General features: G+C 41.9%; 1 protein-coding gene across 1 annotated transcript in view; it reads right to left on the reverse strand.

The window, feature by feature from the left end:
* Window positions 1-9713: 9713 nt before the first annotated feature.
* dlgap4a (discs, large (Drosophila) homolog-associated protein 4a) overlaps window positions 9714-18426 on the reverse strand; it is a 94020-nt gene continuing 85307 nt past the window's right edge. The window contains exons 10-12 of the mRNA XM_060937724.1: window positions 18018-18109; window positions 12816-12968; window positions 9714-10849 (exon numbers count right to left, since the gene is read on the reverse strand). Of these exons, the coding sequence (XP_060793707.1) occupies window positions 10622-10849; window positions 12816-12968; window positions 18018-18109 (473 nt within the window). The 3' untranslated portion in view covers window positions 9714-10621. The remainder of the gene's footprint in view (window positions 10850-12815; window positions 12969-18017; window positions 18110-18426) is intronic.

Genomic DNA, 18426 nt, shown 5'->3' on the forward strand with positions numbered 1-18426 from the left:
GCAAACATTTTTGGATAAAGATAAAATGTCGTACTGTAATTACCTACAGATTACTTTATGGATCCAAAAGGTAAGGTCGTTCATCTTTGACAGAGTCTAGACTGCAAAAGGGTGGCGCAGTGGTTTGCACTGTTGCCTCACAGCGAGAAGGTTCTGGGTTCAAGCCCAGCAAGTCTTTGTGTGGATTTTGCATGTTCTCCCTGTGTCTGCATGGGTTTCCTCCCACAGTTCAAAAAGATCTCATCTCATTATCTGTAGCCGCTTTATTCTGTTTTACAGGGTCGCAGGCAAGCTGGAGCCTATCCAGGTCATCACAGGGCTGACACATAGACACAGACAACCATTCACACTCTCATTCACACCTACGGCCAATTTAGAGTCACCAGTTAACCTAACCTGCATGTCTTTGGACTGTGGGGGAAACCGGAGCACCCGAAGGAAACCCACGCGGACACGGGGAGAACATGCAAACTCCACACAGAAAGGCCCTCGCCGGCCACGGGGCTCGAACCCGGACCTTCTTGCTGTGAGGCAACAGCGCTAACCACTACACCGCCGTGCCGCCCAGTTCAAAAAGATATGAAGATTATTTTAATTAGCTACTCTAAATTGCCCATTAGTGTGTATGTGTACCCACCACCAGATGAGGGTTTGGTGCGCTATAAACACCCAAGAGAATTCATGGAAGATAGTTGATGGCTTCCTGGAATGCCGGCCTTCAACTATGAGCATGGCAGCAGACAGACAGAGTGCAAAAGATATCAAAATGGTAAGAAAATATCTTCACTACAGCCAAATATATTTAATATTTCTAATATTTGCGATTATGCTTTTAGTGTACAAGATAATTAATTTTACAAACTCAATTCCCAAAAAGTTGGGCAAACGTAAATTAAAAACAGAATGCAAATCATTTGCAAATCCTTTCTGACCGATATTCAGTTGAGTACAATACAAAGACTAGATATTTAATGTTCAACCTGATCAACTTTATTGTTTTTTTTAAATATATACTCATTCTGAATGATACCTGCAACACGTTCCAAAAAAGTTGGGACAGGGCAACAAAAGCCTGGGCAAGTTGTAGAATGCTCAAAAAAAAAAAAAACACCTGTTTGGAACATTGTACAGGTAAACAGGTTAATTTGTAATTGGAAAGGTTCAGTCATTCACAAGAAAGGATGGAGCAAAGTTCACCACTTTGTATAAAAACTATGTGGGCAAATAGTCCAACAGTTTATGAACAAAAAGTTTCTAAAAGTACAAAGTGCATTTTCACAATCAACAATCCATATCATGATCAAAAGATTCAGAGAATCCAGAGTAATCTCTGCACGTAAACGACAAGGTCTACAACTAACATTGAACACCTATGACCTTTGATTCCTCAGGCAGCACTGTATTAAAAAAAACCCAACTTGATTGTATAAAGGATGTTAATACATGGGCTCGGGAACACTTTAGAAAAACTACTGGTCAGTAAACACAGTTCATCTACAGTGATGCTTGAAAGTTTGTGAACCCTTTAGAATTTTCTATATTTCTGCATAAATATGACCTAAAACATCATCAGATTTTCACACAAGTCCTAAAAGTAGATAAAGAGAACCCAGTTAAACAAATGAGACAAAAAATATTATACTTGGTCATTTATTTATTGAGGAAAATGATCCAATATTACATATCTGTGAGTGACAAAAGTATGTGAACCTTTGCTTTCAGTATCTGGTGTGACCCCCTTGTGCAGCAATAACTGCAACTAAACGTTTCCGGTAACTGTTGATCAGTCCTGTACACCGGCTTGGAGGAATTTTAGCCCATTCCCCCGTACAGAACAGCTTCAACTCTGGGCTGTTGGTGGGTTTCCTCACATGAACTGCTCACTTCAGATCCTTCCACAACATTTCGATCGGATTCAGGTCAGGACTTTGACTTGGCCATTCCAAAACATTAACTTTATTCTTCTTTAACCATTCTTTGGTAGAACGACTTGTGTGCTTAGGGTCGTTGTCTTGCTGCATGACTCACCTTCTCTTGAGATTCAGTTCATGGACAGATGTCCTGACATTTTCCTTTAGAATTCGCTGGTATAATTCAGAATTCATTGTTCCATCAATGATGGCAAGCCGTCCTGGCCCAGATGCAGCAAAACAGGCCCAAACCATGATACTACCACCACCATGTTTCACAGATGGGATAAGGTTCTTATGCTGGAATGCAGTGTTTTCCTTTCTCCAAACATAATGCTTCTCATTTAAACCAAAAAGTTCTATTTTGGTCTCATCCGTCCACAAACATTTTTCCAATAGCATTCTGGCTTGTCCATGTGATCTTTAGCAAACTGCAGACGAGCAGCAATGTTCTTTTTGGAGAGCAGTGGCTTTCTCCTTGCAACCCTGCCATGCACACCATTGTTGTTCAGTGTTCTCCTGATGGTGGACTCATGAACATTAGCCAATGTGAGAGAGGCCTTCAGTTGCTTAGAAGTTACCCTGGGGTCCTTTGTGACCTCGTCGACCATTACACGCCTTGCTCTTGGAGTGATCTTTGTTGGTCGACCACTCCTGGGGAGGGTAACAATGGTCTTGAATTTCCTCCATTTGTACACAATCTGTCTGACTGTGGATTGGTGGAGTCCAAACTCTTTAGAGATGGTTTTGTAACCTTTTCCAGCCTGATGAGCATCAACAACGCTTTTTCTGAGGTCCTCAGAAATCTCCTTTGTTCGTGCCATGATACACTTCCACAAACATGTGTTGTGAAGATCAGACTTTGATAGATCCCTGTTCTTTAAATAAAACAGGGTGCCCACTCACACCTGATTGTCGTCCCATTGATTGAAAACACCTGACTCTAATTTCACCTTCAAATTAACTGCTAATCCTAGAGGTTCACATACTTTTGCCACTCACAGATATGTAATATTGGATCATTCTCCTCAATAAATAAATGACCAAGTATAATATTTTTGTCTCATTTGTTTAACTGGGTTCTCTTTATCTACTTTTAGGACTTGTGTGAAAATCTGATGATGTTTTAGGTCATATTTATGCAGAAATATAGAAAATTCTAAAGGGTTCACAAACTTTCAAGCACCACTGTACCATGCAAAGTGAAATCCATACATAATTATCCAGAAATGCTGCCCACTTCTCTGGGCCCGAGCTCATCGGAGATGGACTGATGCAAAGTGGAAAAAGTGTGCTGTGGTCTGACGAGTCCACATTTCAGATTGTTCTTGGAAATCATGGATGTTGTGTCCTCAGGACTAAACAGGAAAAGGACCATCCAGATTGTTATCAGCACAAAGTATCTGTGATGGTATGGGGGTGGGGGGTGTTTGTGCCCATGGCAGGGGTAACATGCACATCTGTAAAGGCACCATTAACGCTCTAAAACCTGTATGTACCTTTCAGCAAGATACGCTGCCATCCAGTCGTCTTTTCAGGGACATCCCTGCTTATTCCAGCAAGACAATGCCAAGCCACATTCTGCACGCGTTACAACAGCATGGCTTTGTCGTAAAAGAGTGCAGGTGCTAAACTGGTACTCCCACCGAAAATGTATGGCGCATTATGAAGCACAAGATACAACAACGGAGACCCCGGACTGTTGAGCAACTTAAGTTGTAGATCAAGCAAGAATTTTGCATTCAGGGGGTGCCGTGCCATGGGTCCGGGGACCCGGGTTCGGTTCCGGCCCGGGGTCGTTTCCCGGTCCCTCCCCGTCTCTCTCTCCCGCTCATTTCCTGTCTCTGCACTGTTCTGTCCAATGGAGGTGACAAAAGCCCAAAAAAAAAAAATTATATATATATATATATATATATATATATATATATATATATATAAAAAAGAATTTTGCATTCAAAAACTTCAACAATTAGTGTCCTCAGTTCACAAACACTTACTGAGTGTTGTTAAAAGAAAAGATGTAACTCTGTGGTAAACATGTCCTTGTCCCAACTTTTGTGGAACGTGTTGCAGGCATCAAATTCAGAACGAGTGTATATTTACAAAAGACAATAAAACGCATCAGTTCGAACATTAAATATCTTGTCTTTGTATTGTGTTTTTGGACTTGGTTATATTTCAAACAAATAATTTTAACTTTAGAAGCTGACCTATTCGAGCAGAGTGTACTGATGAACTGGACAGACCAATGGATTAAAGCACCGCCGCATCGCTCTCTTTAGGAATAGATGAAGCGAGGCTAAATCCCACTGCACCATTATCAACAGGTAGTCCAAATGTATTGTGGGTAATGTAGGAAGTGAAAATAAACCATGTCAATGAACAAAGTTTAAACGAAAAACCTCAGAATTTCATTATAAAATAAATGTTGGACTCCACGGATCATGATGTTCGTATAAATATGCAGGTTGCTCAGACTCTTGGACAGTATTGAGAGGATTCAAACTCACAAACTTAACTGTTCCGCTGCTGTTTACGGGAAATAGTGGTACGTTACGACTACATAAAATATCTGCTATGACTGTAGGACTATTGATGCTTTAGCTTGAAGACAAAACAATCCCATTTTCCCCTTAATTCAATCATTCCAACTTAATGATGATAAATATTATGCAGTGAAGTTCATGCTTTCTACCTGAATCCAGAAATCAGCGTGTGAGATAAAGCCGAGTGGGACTGCGCTTTAATAAACCTTCATCTTCTTGCAAAGATCAGTGGGTGGTTCATAAAACAGAGTTCACATCTGACAGTTAAATTAAAGGTTTGACACATTTCAGTTTCATTACTCACAAAACCCAATAAGAACCTCCAAACAAGACAGCGAGCAGGATCCCTTACCCGCTGACATGCACCTCACCGCCACACACAATTTATTATAATCAAAAAGTGAAAAGGAGAGAGAGGAAAAAAAAAAAGTGTCTTTCATTTTTTTTTTTTGTAAAATATGAAATGGTGTTGCTCTGGGATCATGTGATGCTATCGTTGTGCAGATTAAACGTAAAAGAAAGCTGAGAGATGAATGATGACCAACACGATGTCTAAAAAAGAAAAGGAAGTTTAATATTTCTCTGGACAATGAAAATGTACAGCTTGTCAAAAATTTTTCCAAAATATGCACATTCTGTAGATTCTAAAACTAACGCTAGCGTACATTTCGGTCTACGGTACAGGAAAAAAAGTTGGATTGTAGGAGCGTCATGAAATCATGAAATCCACATGGATCATGAGCGCTCATTTTATGTGTAATGAGTTTTATGGGTAATGTGATGTTTGCTGGCAAGATTCAAAAACAGTGTGAAATCGGAGTGTTGCATGATGGAGCTCACAGATATGCCGTACAGCGCTCTCTCCCTCACACACACACCTATACATTAAGAGACTGGTATCTTGGTGGTACTCGGGGATGGACAGCCATGTGTTTCCAGGAGCTCTTTGTATGGGTTGTATCACTCTACATTCACACTGGCAAGCAACAAGTAGCTTGTGTCACTTGTGGGCGTGGCTTGTACAGCATTTTTGTTTTTTTTTCAGCTATAAATATCTTCTATAAAGCTAAAACACTAATCAGTGCGAAGATCAGATGTTTGATTTACATGCCTACTTTGAACTAGCTTCGCGGTCAGATTAAATTACTAACGCAAGCTAACTCTCCCAGCTACGTACAGTTACCAGTGGTACCAACTACTTCCTGCCAAGCTTCAATTTTCTTCCTAATGTCTCTATACACGCCCATTTTTGGAAATAATTTCAATTACAAATTGAGTAAGTAGCAAACTAAGGACACATCGGTCCACAAACACTAAAGCGATGGTCCGAGAGATCATTTGAGCCAGGAATTATAGCTTGGACTTCATAGCGTCACAACTAATTTGCATAGAATTAAGAAAATCTCAATTCAAATTTCAAGTGCCGCTAAAATTGTGGCTCTGTGACGAGCATGTATGCAGAAACAACAAACAGCTGCTTGTCGCTCACTAGTGTGAATGCAGGGTGAGGAGTGATGTGAAAAAAGGTGTCCGATACATTATGAAGGGCAGCACGGACCAAAAATTGGTCATAAATTGCTATTTTCAATGATGTAATGCAGAATTGTGAACTCCAGATGACCATTTCATAGGATTTACCCTGAAGCTGGAGTCTGGTCTCAAGACAATAGGTGTAGACTAAAGTGATGTACAGTGTCTTGCAAAAGTATTCATCCCCCTTTGTGTTTGTCCCGTTTTGTCGCATTACAAGCTGGAATTAAAATGGATTTTTGGAGGGTTAGCACCATTTGATTTACACAACATGCCTACCACTTTAAAGGTGCACATTTTTTTTTTTTTTTAAATTGTAACACAAACAAACAATAATTAAGATGAAAAAACAGAAATCTGGACTGTGCATAGGTATTCACCCCCCCCCCCAAAGTCAATACTTTATAGAGCCACCTTTTGCTGCAATTACAGCTGCAAGTCTCTTGGGGTATGTCTCTATTAGATTAGCACATCTAGCCACTGGGATTTTTGCCCATTCCTCAAGGCAAAACTGCTCCAACTCCTTCAAGTTAGGTGGGTTGCATTGGTGTGCAGCAATCTTCAAGTTATGCCACAGATTCTCAATTGGATTGAGGTCTGGGCTTTGACTAGGCCATTCCAAGACATTTAAATGTTTCCCTTTAAACGACTCCAGTGTAGCTTTAGCAGTATGTTTAGGGTCATTGTCCTGCTGGAACGTGAACCTTCATCCTAGTTTCAAACCTCTGGCTGAGTCAAACAGGTTTTCCTCCAGAATTGCCCTGTATTTAGTGCCATCCATCTTTCCTTCAGTCCTGACCAGCTTTCCTGTCCCTGCAGCTGAAAAACATCCCCACAGCATGATGCTGCCACCACCATGCTTCACTGTAGGAATGGTGTTCTCAGGGTGTTGGGTTTGCACCACACATGGCATTTCCCATGATGGCCAAAAAGCTCAATTTTAGTCTCATTTGATCAGAGAATCTTCTTCCATGTGTTTGGGGAGTCCAAACATGTTTTTTTTTTTAAGCAATGGCTTTTTTCTGGCCACTCTTCCATAAAGCCCCGCTCTGTGGAGTGTACGGCTTAAAGTGGTCCGATGGACAGATACTCCCATCTCCACTGTGGATCTTTGCAGCTCCTTCAGTGTTATCTTTGGTGTCTTTGTTGCATCTCTGATTAATGCCCTCCTTGCCCGGTCTGAGAGTTTTGGTGGGCGGCCTTCTCGTCAGGTTTGTAGTGGTGCCATATTCTTTCCATTTTGCTATAATGGATTTAATGGTGCTCCCTGGGATATTCAAAGTTTGGGATATTTTTTATGACCCAACCCTGATCCATACTTCTCCACAACTTTGTCTCTGACCTGTTTGGAGGCTCCTTGGTTTTCATGTTGCTTGCTTAGTAGTGTAGCAGAGTCAGGGTCCTTCCAGAACAGGCTGATTTCTACAGACATCATGTGACAGATCATGTGACACTTTGACTGCACACAGATGGATCTTAATCAACTAATTATGTGACTTATGAAGTGAATTGGTTGGACCAGCTCTTATTTAGGGGTTTCAGACGAAAGGGGGTGAATACCTATGCACACTCCAGATTTCTGTTTTTTCTCATCTTATTGCGTCACACTATTACAACAATGTGCGCCTTTAAAGTGGTAGGCATGTTGTGTAAATCAAATGGTGCTAACCCTCCAAAAACCCATTTTATTTCCAGCTCGTAATGCGACGAAACAGGACAAACACAAAGGGGGATGAATACTTTTACAAGGCACTGTATGGTTACTGTCTGGAAATCGGTTCGAATAAAATAAAAAGTACCCATCCGACTAAAGACCTCTTCTCAACGATCCCAAGCATTCAAAATGTTCTACAAATGTAATATATTCTACAGGATCCAAATAACAGATTTTCAGAACAACCTCTTCATGAGATGTGCATGACAAAGAGGAACGAGAGAGGAGCAATTTTTTTTTTAGCGCGAGCCAAGCATGGTGCCGTTTCCACGGCAACATCCACGCTCCGATTATTGACTATTGATAAAGTGCTGCTGAGGGGACAGGTAATATTTTTCAGCGAATGCTGTGGGCGAGATGAAATAATGACCCTCAATGAGCTGCCTTGCATAAAAAAAGAAGAAGCATGGCAACAGACTATGGTGGAAAATATTGCAGAAGAAAAAAACCCCATAAAAATACCTGATAATCAGTATCAGACAGACATTCTTACATTCACTGGGGAAAAATAAATCTGTAGATGGTGGATGAACTTCAGGAAGCTAGTAAGCCTTAAACAATGAAACAACCCTTGACGAAACCTTCAAAAATTCCAATCGGAGTGCTGCGAATGAGTCAGTGTGTGAAGAGACACCCTTGAAGTATTTTAGATTCCCCTCGACATTCATAAAGCAGTAGATTTGAGACTCAAAGCTCATATTACACATGGAATGACGACAAGCACAAAAGACAAAGTCGCTTAAATATAAACAACGATTCAAACAGGAACTGTAAGACATGGATGGTGGGTAAATTCAGTCAAAAATGCAGGATAAATAAAATATTAGCTGGACATTTTACAGTTGAAATGCTCATGTCTGGCAAAATACAAACCGAATAAAATAAATATGGAGGAGTTAAAAGTTGTTTCACTCGTTTTGAGATCTGCATCCCGACCCTGAGTTCACACCTGCACGCTTTCTGTCGGAGTGTTTTCAAGATCCGTGAAAAATGCGTGGAAAAACAGGAGTAGGCTTTTTTTCTACATAACCTCCATCTAGACTCGGAGAAAGAAAGAAAGAAAGAAAGAAAGAAAGAGAAAGAAATTCAGTCTAAAACCTTTTGTTTGATGCGAAACAGCACGGTGCTGCTGAATTCTCAAATCTGATTGGCCGATTCATTTTCTATCATAGCAGCTTCAAATCACAAGTTTATATCAATGCGCTCCTTCTAACATGCTAAGGTTTGCCAAAGACATCATCTAAGCCCAATAATAATTAAAAAAAAAATGTTATTAACAAAGAAAAATGCATAATTGCTGCTATGGTGAAGTTGCCTGTAATAAGACATTTATTTCACGTCTTTGTTCGGAGTGTCCAGTGTCGGCGCTTTGCAACAGTCAGTCAGTACATTTTCAGGACAAAGTTACTCACGCTTCTGACATGACAAGCTGCATTTTTGTTTTCTTAAAGTGCCATTCCACCATTGGATGCATTCTTTGGCATAAAATACAATATATGACAACATGACTAGACAGAGAAATCTTTTAGCTTCAAAATGATATATCAAACATAATTTTTTGACAACGACAAGTATATTAATTTTGCGACCAAAGTCACCTACCCTTTTAATTTCCGCGCGTGATGTCATCGGCAGGTTCCCCTTCTTGTGTACCACGTCACGTGTGACGTGGCACAGATAATCAGCAACGGCGGATAGAACGCGATTTCCACTTGTTGATTGCTGTGCCGATATTCACCATCGACCGTCTCCTTTGGGCATCACTTGCTATTTTCCTTCGCTTCTTTTCCGAAGCTGACAATCGCGTTCTATCCGCCATTGCTGATAATCTATGCCACGTCACACGTGACGTGGTACACAAGAAGGGGAACCTGCCGATGACATCACGTTTCACTACCGCGCGGAAATTAAAAGGGTAGGTGACTTTGGTCGCAAAATTAATATACTTGTCGTTGTCAAAAAATTATGTTTGATATATCATTTTGAAGCTAAAAGACTTCTCTGTCTAGTCATGTTGTCATAAAATATATTGTATTTTATGCCAAAAAAATACATCCAATGGTGGAATGGCACTTTAACCTGAACAGAGAGACTGGTGAGCGACCGACAGGTTTATAGCTAACTTAACAGAAACTAACTTGTTTCACGGATGTTACACATAACTATAAATGGACAACAAGTATGCATCGTTCTTTAGTCAATAAATAACTTGAGTCATTGGCAAACTGCCATTGACTATTTTCCTAGAACGGCATGCCCTGCAGTCTTTTATTCCCTATGAGGCATATTACAAAATGGAGAAAATCGAACAAAATGGGAAATTTATTCGGAAATGGATCTTGCGAGTGTGAACGCAGGGTGAATGCCACCGTTGTGACGTTTCACTGATGAATTGTCAAATGTGTGATGCCTGAAGGTTGGCGAGGATTAGCGCCATAAAAACTACATCTCGCATTCCTATGCTTCAAATGCCCTAAAACATGAACTATTGACAATAATAATAATAATAATAATAATAATAATAATGAGGGCAAGGAGAGGAAGACCACATTGCTGTAAAACAAGTGCACACGTGCAGAATCCTGAGTGCGTGCTTGGGGGCGTGTCGGGTTGGGATGAGTGACTGAAGGGCGTAGGATTCTTTAGAACACACTCCCACATAAACACACGCGACGTGGCGTCTGAGATATGAAGACGATTTACAGGCGGGTGTTTGATATATTCCGTGAGATAATTACAGCTCTGTAGAATAATTCTTATTACAACAAGAACAGTAATAAACTTCTTCGGCAGCACCGCGAATCCCCACGCTGACACACAGTTATTATTTCCCAAGTTTGTACTGTTTGTAGTTTTGTGCCTCCATACGCTTCAGAAGCATGAGAGTATGCAGGTGTGTGTGTGTGTGTGTGTGGTTTCTCTCAGAGGCGAGTCTGAGCCTCAGGGACGTAGATCTCGATGCTGTCGGCGCTCTCCGTGGCAGAGTTCTGGCGCTCGGATGCGGCTCGTTTGGCAGCCATCAGCCGCTTGCGTGCTTCCTGTCTCTGTTTCTCAGCGGCCGAGTCTCCGCTGCTCTTCTCCTTTGGCCCCGCTGCTTTGGGCTTCGGTACTTTCTTCGGGGTCGTCACGCTCACTGACTTCCTCTCCTCCTGTTGGAACAGACAGATGTGTGAACAGCTGGTCTTTAAAAAGAATATGCAGTGTGTGGTGGGGGGGGGAATGTACACTTGATTAGATTAAATAGAAATAGCATTGTTATACACAGCACTGTCGAATCCTGGATTGTGATTGGTCAGAAGGTGTTGATTAATTTTCTATAATATAACGGGGGGCGGCACGGTGGTGTAGTGGTTAGCGCTGTCGCCTCACAGCAAGAAGGTCCGGGTTCGAGCCCCGTGGCCGGCGAGGGCCTTTCTGTGCGGAGTTTGCATGTTCTCCCCGTGGGTTTCCTCCGGGTGCTCCGGTTTCCCCCACAGTCCAAAGACATGCAGGTTAGGTTAACTGGTGACTCTAAATTGACCGTAGGTGTGAATGTGAGTGTGAATGGTTGTCTGTGTCTATTAGGGCTGTAACGATACACCCAACTCACAATTCGATTCATATCGCGATTTTTGACCCACGATTCGATACCCCCACGATTTTTTAAAAAAAATGTTTTTTTAAAAGTAGTAAATTTGACTTATTAACATTTACTTACTTACATGAACTATTTAATAACAAATAATTCAGACCACTGCAGAGAATGAGTAATATGTATGCAAAAATGAACAAATGTATATCCAAAGATTGTTTTATTTCTCAAAATAATACTGTTGAGCCGGAAGCTCTGTTTTTTTCGGTTCTGAAAAAGTCATTTTTCCAAATTGTGTAAATCCGCTAAGATTTTTTTTTGGGGGGGTGGCTCTCTCACTGTCTCACTCTCATAGGGCCAATGATTTTCTGTGATCGCGGAAAACAGATGGAAATTACGGAATTTTTATGGTGACACATTGCTCGCGTGTCAAAATGTAACTGCCGCAGAAGGCTTCCGCCCAAGCAGACATGCCTTCAGTGTTGCCAGATATTGCTAACGTTTTCCACCCCAAAATATGTTCAAAACCAGCCAAAAAGCACCTAAACCTGCCCAATCTGGCAACACTGCATGCCTTTCCGGTCAAGTGATTGTGATTGGCTTGTGGCACACCTAGCCAGCCAATGAGCTGCTTGTTTACAGATTCGCTCCCCGCGTCGCAACCAGAATGGCGACCGCTTAAAAGAAATGAATGCTCTGCCAGTGGCGAGTGTGGACGTTGCGTGACTCGCAGAAGATTGTCGCAGGTCGGCGAAAAAACGACTTACTAATAGATATAAAAAAAAGTAATTTAAGTAAGTTTAAAATGTAATTTAAATAAAAAGTAAAGTATTCATAAATTGAAGTTTGGAAGCGCCTCTGTTTTTGGGCTGAGGAGAAGTTTGAAAGGGTGTACCGCGATTCTGCCTTCTTGTATCGCGATACGGATCGTGGCTCTGCGTATCGCGATTTCGATTTCGATACGCATATCATTACAGCCCTAGTGTCTATGTGTCAGCCCTGTGATGACCTGGTGACTTGTCCAGGGTGTACCCCGCCTTTCGCCCGTAGTCAGTTGGGATAGGCTCCAGCTTGCCTGCGACCCTGTAGAACAGGATAAAGCGGCTACAGATAATGAGATGAGATGATATAATGGCAGCAGTGCAGCTGCAAATCACAAACAGAAACTATCAATGTGCGTGTTGGTGATCGTTTCTATAGTAACAGCTCATTCGCAGGGACTCGTATATAAAAGTGTTGACGTGAAGAAGTTTTCTGTGAGGATACGTCGAGTTAAATGTTTACAGAAGGAGGCTCCAGTCAGAGGTAAAGCTGTTTACAACTTATAGAGGAATTTATGCTTCTTTACAAACAACCCACACACACCACAAAAAGTTGCGTCTTTTTTTCCCCACAAGAACAATTTGTCTTGCGGATGTTTCATAGCATTAAATGTAACTATAAACGGATAATAAGTGCGAATGCTGCTCATTAATAAACAGAAACAAACTGCTGTGGCATAAGAAGAATAAAATATTCTCAGATAAACGTCTGTAGCGTGGCACCTTGCTGCTGCTGCTCTCTGGTAGTTTCCAGTCGTTGGCCTTGAGCAGGTGGAGCTCGTCGAACTTCATGCTGATGTCCTCGATGGAAAGCTGCAGAAGATCCCAGAAGCCTGCCAGGTCCTGAGCAGTGGGCCGCGGCTGAGCGTTCACGTCCTGGTGTTCACAAGAACGCAAATGTTACACACGTGCACAAAGAAGAGCGTGTTAAGTGAGGAATAAAATACGTAGGCCACTCAGGAAAATATTCAACACGTTACCACGGTAACCACCCTGCAGCGGATAACAACGGCACGTTTTATGGCTCTTACACCACGGCCAATTGACTCGTCGTACTTTATCAATTTATAGTTACATTTAATGTTGTGCAGTGCCCGTTAGTTCCTGTTCTCGGTTACATTAGTCTTTAGGACAGCTCAGGACGCTTCGCGGTTCGACACGCTGCCTTTTTTTGCTTTAATATTTACTGTTCTTTATTCAATAGAGACAACAAAAGTAAGATATTGACTGTTTATAGCTGCAAGAACATAAATGAGAACAGGAACCAACTTGTTCTGCGGACGTTCAGACGTCTGAATTGGCTGTTAAAGGAGCTAAATGTAAAATTAGAGCCACTTGAGACAAATTAAAAAACATTAAATAGATTAATATTCAAATCCTATTTGGAAAAGCAATACATTTCAAAAATATACATTTGTTGTACAAGAATAATTATATAGTACAAGAGAAGTCAATCATACTCAAGAAGATTTTATTTTATCTGAATCCATCCATAGAAAAACTTATTGCAAAATAAACAATATACAGTGGTGCTTGAAAGTTTGTGAACCCTTTAGAATTTTCTATATATTTCTGCATAAATATGACCTAAAACATCATCAGATTTTCACACAAGTCCTAAAAGTAGATAAAGAGAACCCAGTTAAACAAATGAGACAAAAATATTATACTTGGTCATTTATTTATTGAGGAAAATGATCCAATATTACATATCTGTGAGTGGCAAAAGTATGTGAACCTCTAGGATTAGCAGTTAATTTGAAGGTGAAATTAGAGTCAGGTGTTTTCAATCAATGGGACGACAATCAGGTGTGAGTGGGCACCCTGTTTTATTTAAAGAACAGGGATCTATCAAAGTCTGATCTTCACAACACATGTTTGTGGAAGTGTATCATGGCACGAACAAAGGAGATTTCTGAGGACCTCAGAAAAAGCGTTGTTGATGCTCATCAGGCTGGAAAAGGTTACAAAACCATCTCTAAAGAGTTTGGACTCCACCAATCCACAGTCAGACAGATTGTGTACAAATGGAGGAAATTCAAGATCATTGTTACCCTCCCCAGGAGTGGTCGACCAACAAAGATCACTCCAAGAGCAAGGGCATGTAATAGTCGGCAAGGTCACAAAGGACCCCAGGGTAACTTCTAAGCAACTGAAGGCCTCTCTCACATTGGCTAATGTTAATGTTCATGAGTCCACCATCAGGAGAACACTGAACAACAAATGGTGTGCATGGCAGGGATGCAAGGAGAAAGCCACTGCTCTCCAAAAAGAACATTGCTGCTCATCTGCAGTTTGCTAAAGATCATGTGGACAAGCCAGAAGGCTATTGGAAAAATATTTTGTGGGCAGATGAGACCAAAATAGCACTTTTTGGTTTAAATGAGAAGCGTTATGTTTGGAGAAAGGAAAACACTGCATTCCAGCATAAGAACCTTATCCCATCTGTGAAACATGGTGGTGGTAGTATCATGGTTTGGGCCTGTTTTGCTGCATCTGGGCCAGGACGGCTTGCCGTCATTGATGGAACAATGAATTGTGAATTATACCAGCAAATTCTAAAGGAAAATGTCAGGACATCTGTCCATGAACTGAATCTCAAGAGAAGGTGGGTCATGCAGCAAGACAACGACCCTAAGCACACAAGTCGTTCTACCAAAGAATGGTTAAAGAAGAATAAAGTTAATGTTTTGGAATGGCCAAGTCAAAGTCCTGACCTTAATCCAATCGAAATGTTGTGGAAGGACCTGAAGTGAGAAGTTCATGTGAGGAAACCCACCAACATCCCAGAGTTGAAGCTGTTCTGTACGGAGGAATGGGCTAAAATTCCTCCAAGCCGGTGTGCAGGACTGATCAACAGTTACCGGAAACGTTTAGTTGCAGTTATTGCTGCACAAGGGGGTCACACCAGATACTGAAAGCAAAGGTTCACATACTTTTGCCACTCACAGATATGTAATATTGGATCATTTTCCTCAATAAATAAATGACCAAGTATAATATTTTTGTCTCATTTGTTTAACTGGGTTCTCTTTATCTACTTTTAGGACTTGTGTGAAAATCTGATGTTGTTTTAGGTCATATTTATGCAGAAATATAGAAAATTTTAATCAAAGTCCTTCCCACGCCATGTGGCGCACAGGGCGGTGCCGATCTCCGCTTCCGTAGCCCTTGGCCTCTTGCCTATTACATAGCTAGGGCTACAGTGTGGGGCTAGTCTTCTGGTAACTGCAAGAGTTTGAATTCCCCACTCACATCTGTATTGCAGCGTGCCTTGCCAGATGGCAGTTGGTACCATTTTTATGATGGTCTTTGGTATGACCTGACTGTGAATAGAACTGGCAATCTCCCAATCGAGAGGCAGACATGCTAACCACTAAACCAACCTGCGGTAGAAAATTCTAAAGGGTTCACAAACTTTCAAGCACCACTGTATTTGGTCATGATTGTGATATTTCCTTCATTTTAAAAACATACGTTGATCATAAACAAAATGGACTGCTTCAGTTCGTAAAATCTGATCGAAGACGTTGTTAAATCCCCGATACACACACCTGAGAGTGAAATCACAACTGAATTCTGCATTCATGTGTCAGATTATATACCCCCCCCCCCACACACACACACACTAAAAACCATTGTTCTTCATTGTTTTCATCTTCCTAATATTTATTGAAGGCTGATTTTTTTTTACCGTTATAGAAAAACAGTAAGCTGCTTGAGATTTACTCTGTATCCAAGAACGCCCACACGCTCTCAAGTGTCTTACTCCTTTCACATTTATGTTCGAATATTTTATTAAATACAACATACACTGATTAAAACCACTGACCGGGGAAGTGAATGACATTGGTTATCTCATTACAATAGCACCTGTCAAGCGGTGGGATATATTAGGCAGCAAGAGAACAGTCAGTTCTTGAAGTTGATGTGTTGGAAGCAGGAAAAATGGGCAAGTGTAAGGATCTGAGCGACTTTGACAAGGACCAAATTGTGATGGCTAGATGACTGGGTCTGAGCATCTCCAAAATGGTGCATCGTGTGGGGTGTTCCTGGTATGCAGTGGTTAGTACCGAACAAAAGTGGTCCAAGGAAGGACAACCGGTGATCCGGCAACAGGGTCATGGGTATCGAAGTCTCATTGATTCGCATGGAGCATGAAGGCTAGCCCATATGGTCCAATCCCACAGCATGAACTTTCTCAGCAGTTTGTGCTACAGTAGCTCTTCTGTAGGATTGGACCATATGGCCTAGCCTTCGTGCCCCATGCAATTCGGTGAGCCTTCGACACCCATGACCCTGTCGCTGGTTCACCGGTTGTCCTTCCTTGGATCACTTTTGCTCGGTACTCAGGGCTGCTGACAGCTTTGGCTGGGCCCGGGACAAAATACTCTGACTGGGCCCCCCCTAACAACCCCCCACCGGGCCAACCCACACACAAACCCACCTCTCTTATCCCAGTCTCTACTCACTCCAACCCTTAAATGACAGGTATTCAAAAAGGTATTCCTAAACTCGTGGATAGTCTACTATAATCACGCGATTGGGGTGCTCTTGAAGGAGCAGCGATGGACGGGGGATTTCGGGCAGGGCTGGGGGCGAACATCGTATACTGTGCGTGCGTACTGTCCAGTGTGAAAAGCAGAGAAGAACACACCGCTCAAGAAACGGCGGGATATGATTGCGGGCTAATGTGAATATTCTTAGCTTCAATCAGATATATGAAACAATGTTATTAAGCCGTTGTGGTTATGAAATGATTCAATGCCCTGTGCGTTTGATATGGTGTTCAGTGCGACTTGCTCTCCCCTCGTTTGTAACATGAATTGCGTGCCGCGCGTGCCTTGGTTGGGGTTACTTTACGGGGCTGGAAAAAGTTGGCTGTGTCTTACCTGGCTCAGCTGCCCCACTGCCTTTGCTGTACCTGCTGCATCATCCCAATCTTTTTTAAAATATTTATGCAGTGAGCCCCTGAGTCTCTTGGTTTCTTCCTCTCTTTTTCTCTTTTCTTTTCTGTGCTCCTGACTTGTGCATGTTGGCAAAAGGCACGCACGCTGATTGTCGAAGCGCTATGATCGAACGATGTCGTTTTTTTCCCCTTAATCAAAGAGTCAGACCAAACCATTTTTGCATTAGGGGTGGTAGGGGGTTCTTGACACCTTTTTCAAAGACAATAAAGGCAAAAGATCTAGAAATCATTTATTGAATGCAAATATAGCACATTTCTCCCCCAAATCAACACATTTTGAAATGAAATAAAATAATTTAATCGCAACTTCATGAGAATCCAGTTCTGGGCCTCCCCATTCCTGGGCCCGGGACAACATACCCGTTTGTCCCCCCCTGTCGGCGGGCCTGTCGGTACTAACCACTGCATACCAGGAACACCCCACAAGATGTGCCATTATGGAGATGCTCAGACCCAGTCATCTCGCCATCACAATTTGGTCCTTGTCAAAGTCGCTCAGATCCTTACACTTGCCCATTTTTCCTGCTTCCAACACATCAACTTCAAGAACTGACTGTTCTCTTGCTGCCTAATATATCCCACCGCTTGACAGGTGCCACTGTAATGAGATAATCAACGTTATTCACTTCACCGGTCAGTGGTTTTAACATTATGGTTGATCGGTGTATATTCCAAAAAGAAAAACATGTCAACTCTTTCCCATACATTTTAAAATACATTGCTTTCCCATCAGGCGTGAACAAGCTCACCCATTGTGATCGGTGTAAATAAAATCTGAGTCAAACAGGAGCTTCCGAAGCAGCTGGCTGATTGACGTAGGCATGCTCATGTGTGTGAGTGGTTCATGAGGATGATTTGATGCGTGAAAGAAACTGAAAGTGCGCACGATCTCACATGTAGCTCCTTTAAGAAGTGCGGAATGAAACCGCGTTAAAAGCCGAGGCTCTGGGACTCACCAGGTTCTGCTCACACAGGCCTCGAAACTGCTGGAACTTCTTAGACATGAGCAACTGAGCGCTGCCTACCGCACTGCGGATCTTCCCCAGCACTACACACACACACACACACACACACACACACACACACACACACGATGAGAGAAACTTAAGCATAACACTAGCCTTTTATGGAAGATACACTACACTCATCCGGTTGCCACGTCCTATATTAATCCTCCTTATGGGAAAATCCTAAAAGTCCCAGGGTTAATGCTAATCTAATTTCCCTCTTATAACTACACTAATATTCTTCTCGTGGGACTTTTTTTTATGTCCGGTTCAACCCGAAAATCCACACGGTGGTTAATTAAAAGCCAAAAATATCAGCTTAAAATGAGACAAGTCTAATTAAAGCCAGAGTTAGAGC

Source organism: Neoarius graeffei, chromosome 13, assembly GCF_027579695.1.
Source record: "Neoarius graeffei isolate fNeoGra1 chromosome 13, fNeoGra1.pri, whole genome shotgun sequence".
In the NCBI taxonomy this organism is placed as follows: Eukaryota; Metazoa; Chordata; class Actinopteri; order Siluriformes; family Ariidae; genus Neoarius; species Neoarius graeffei.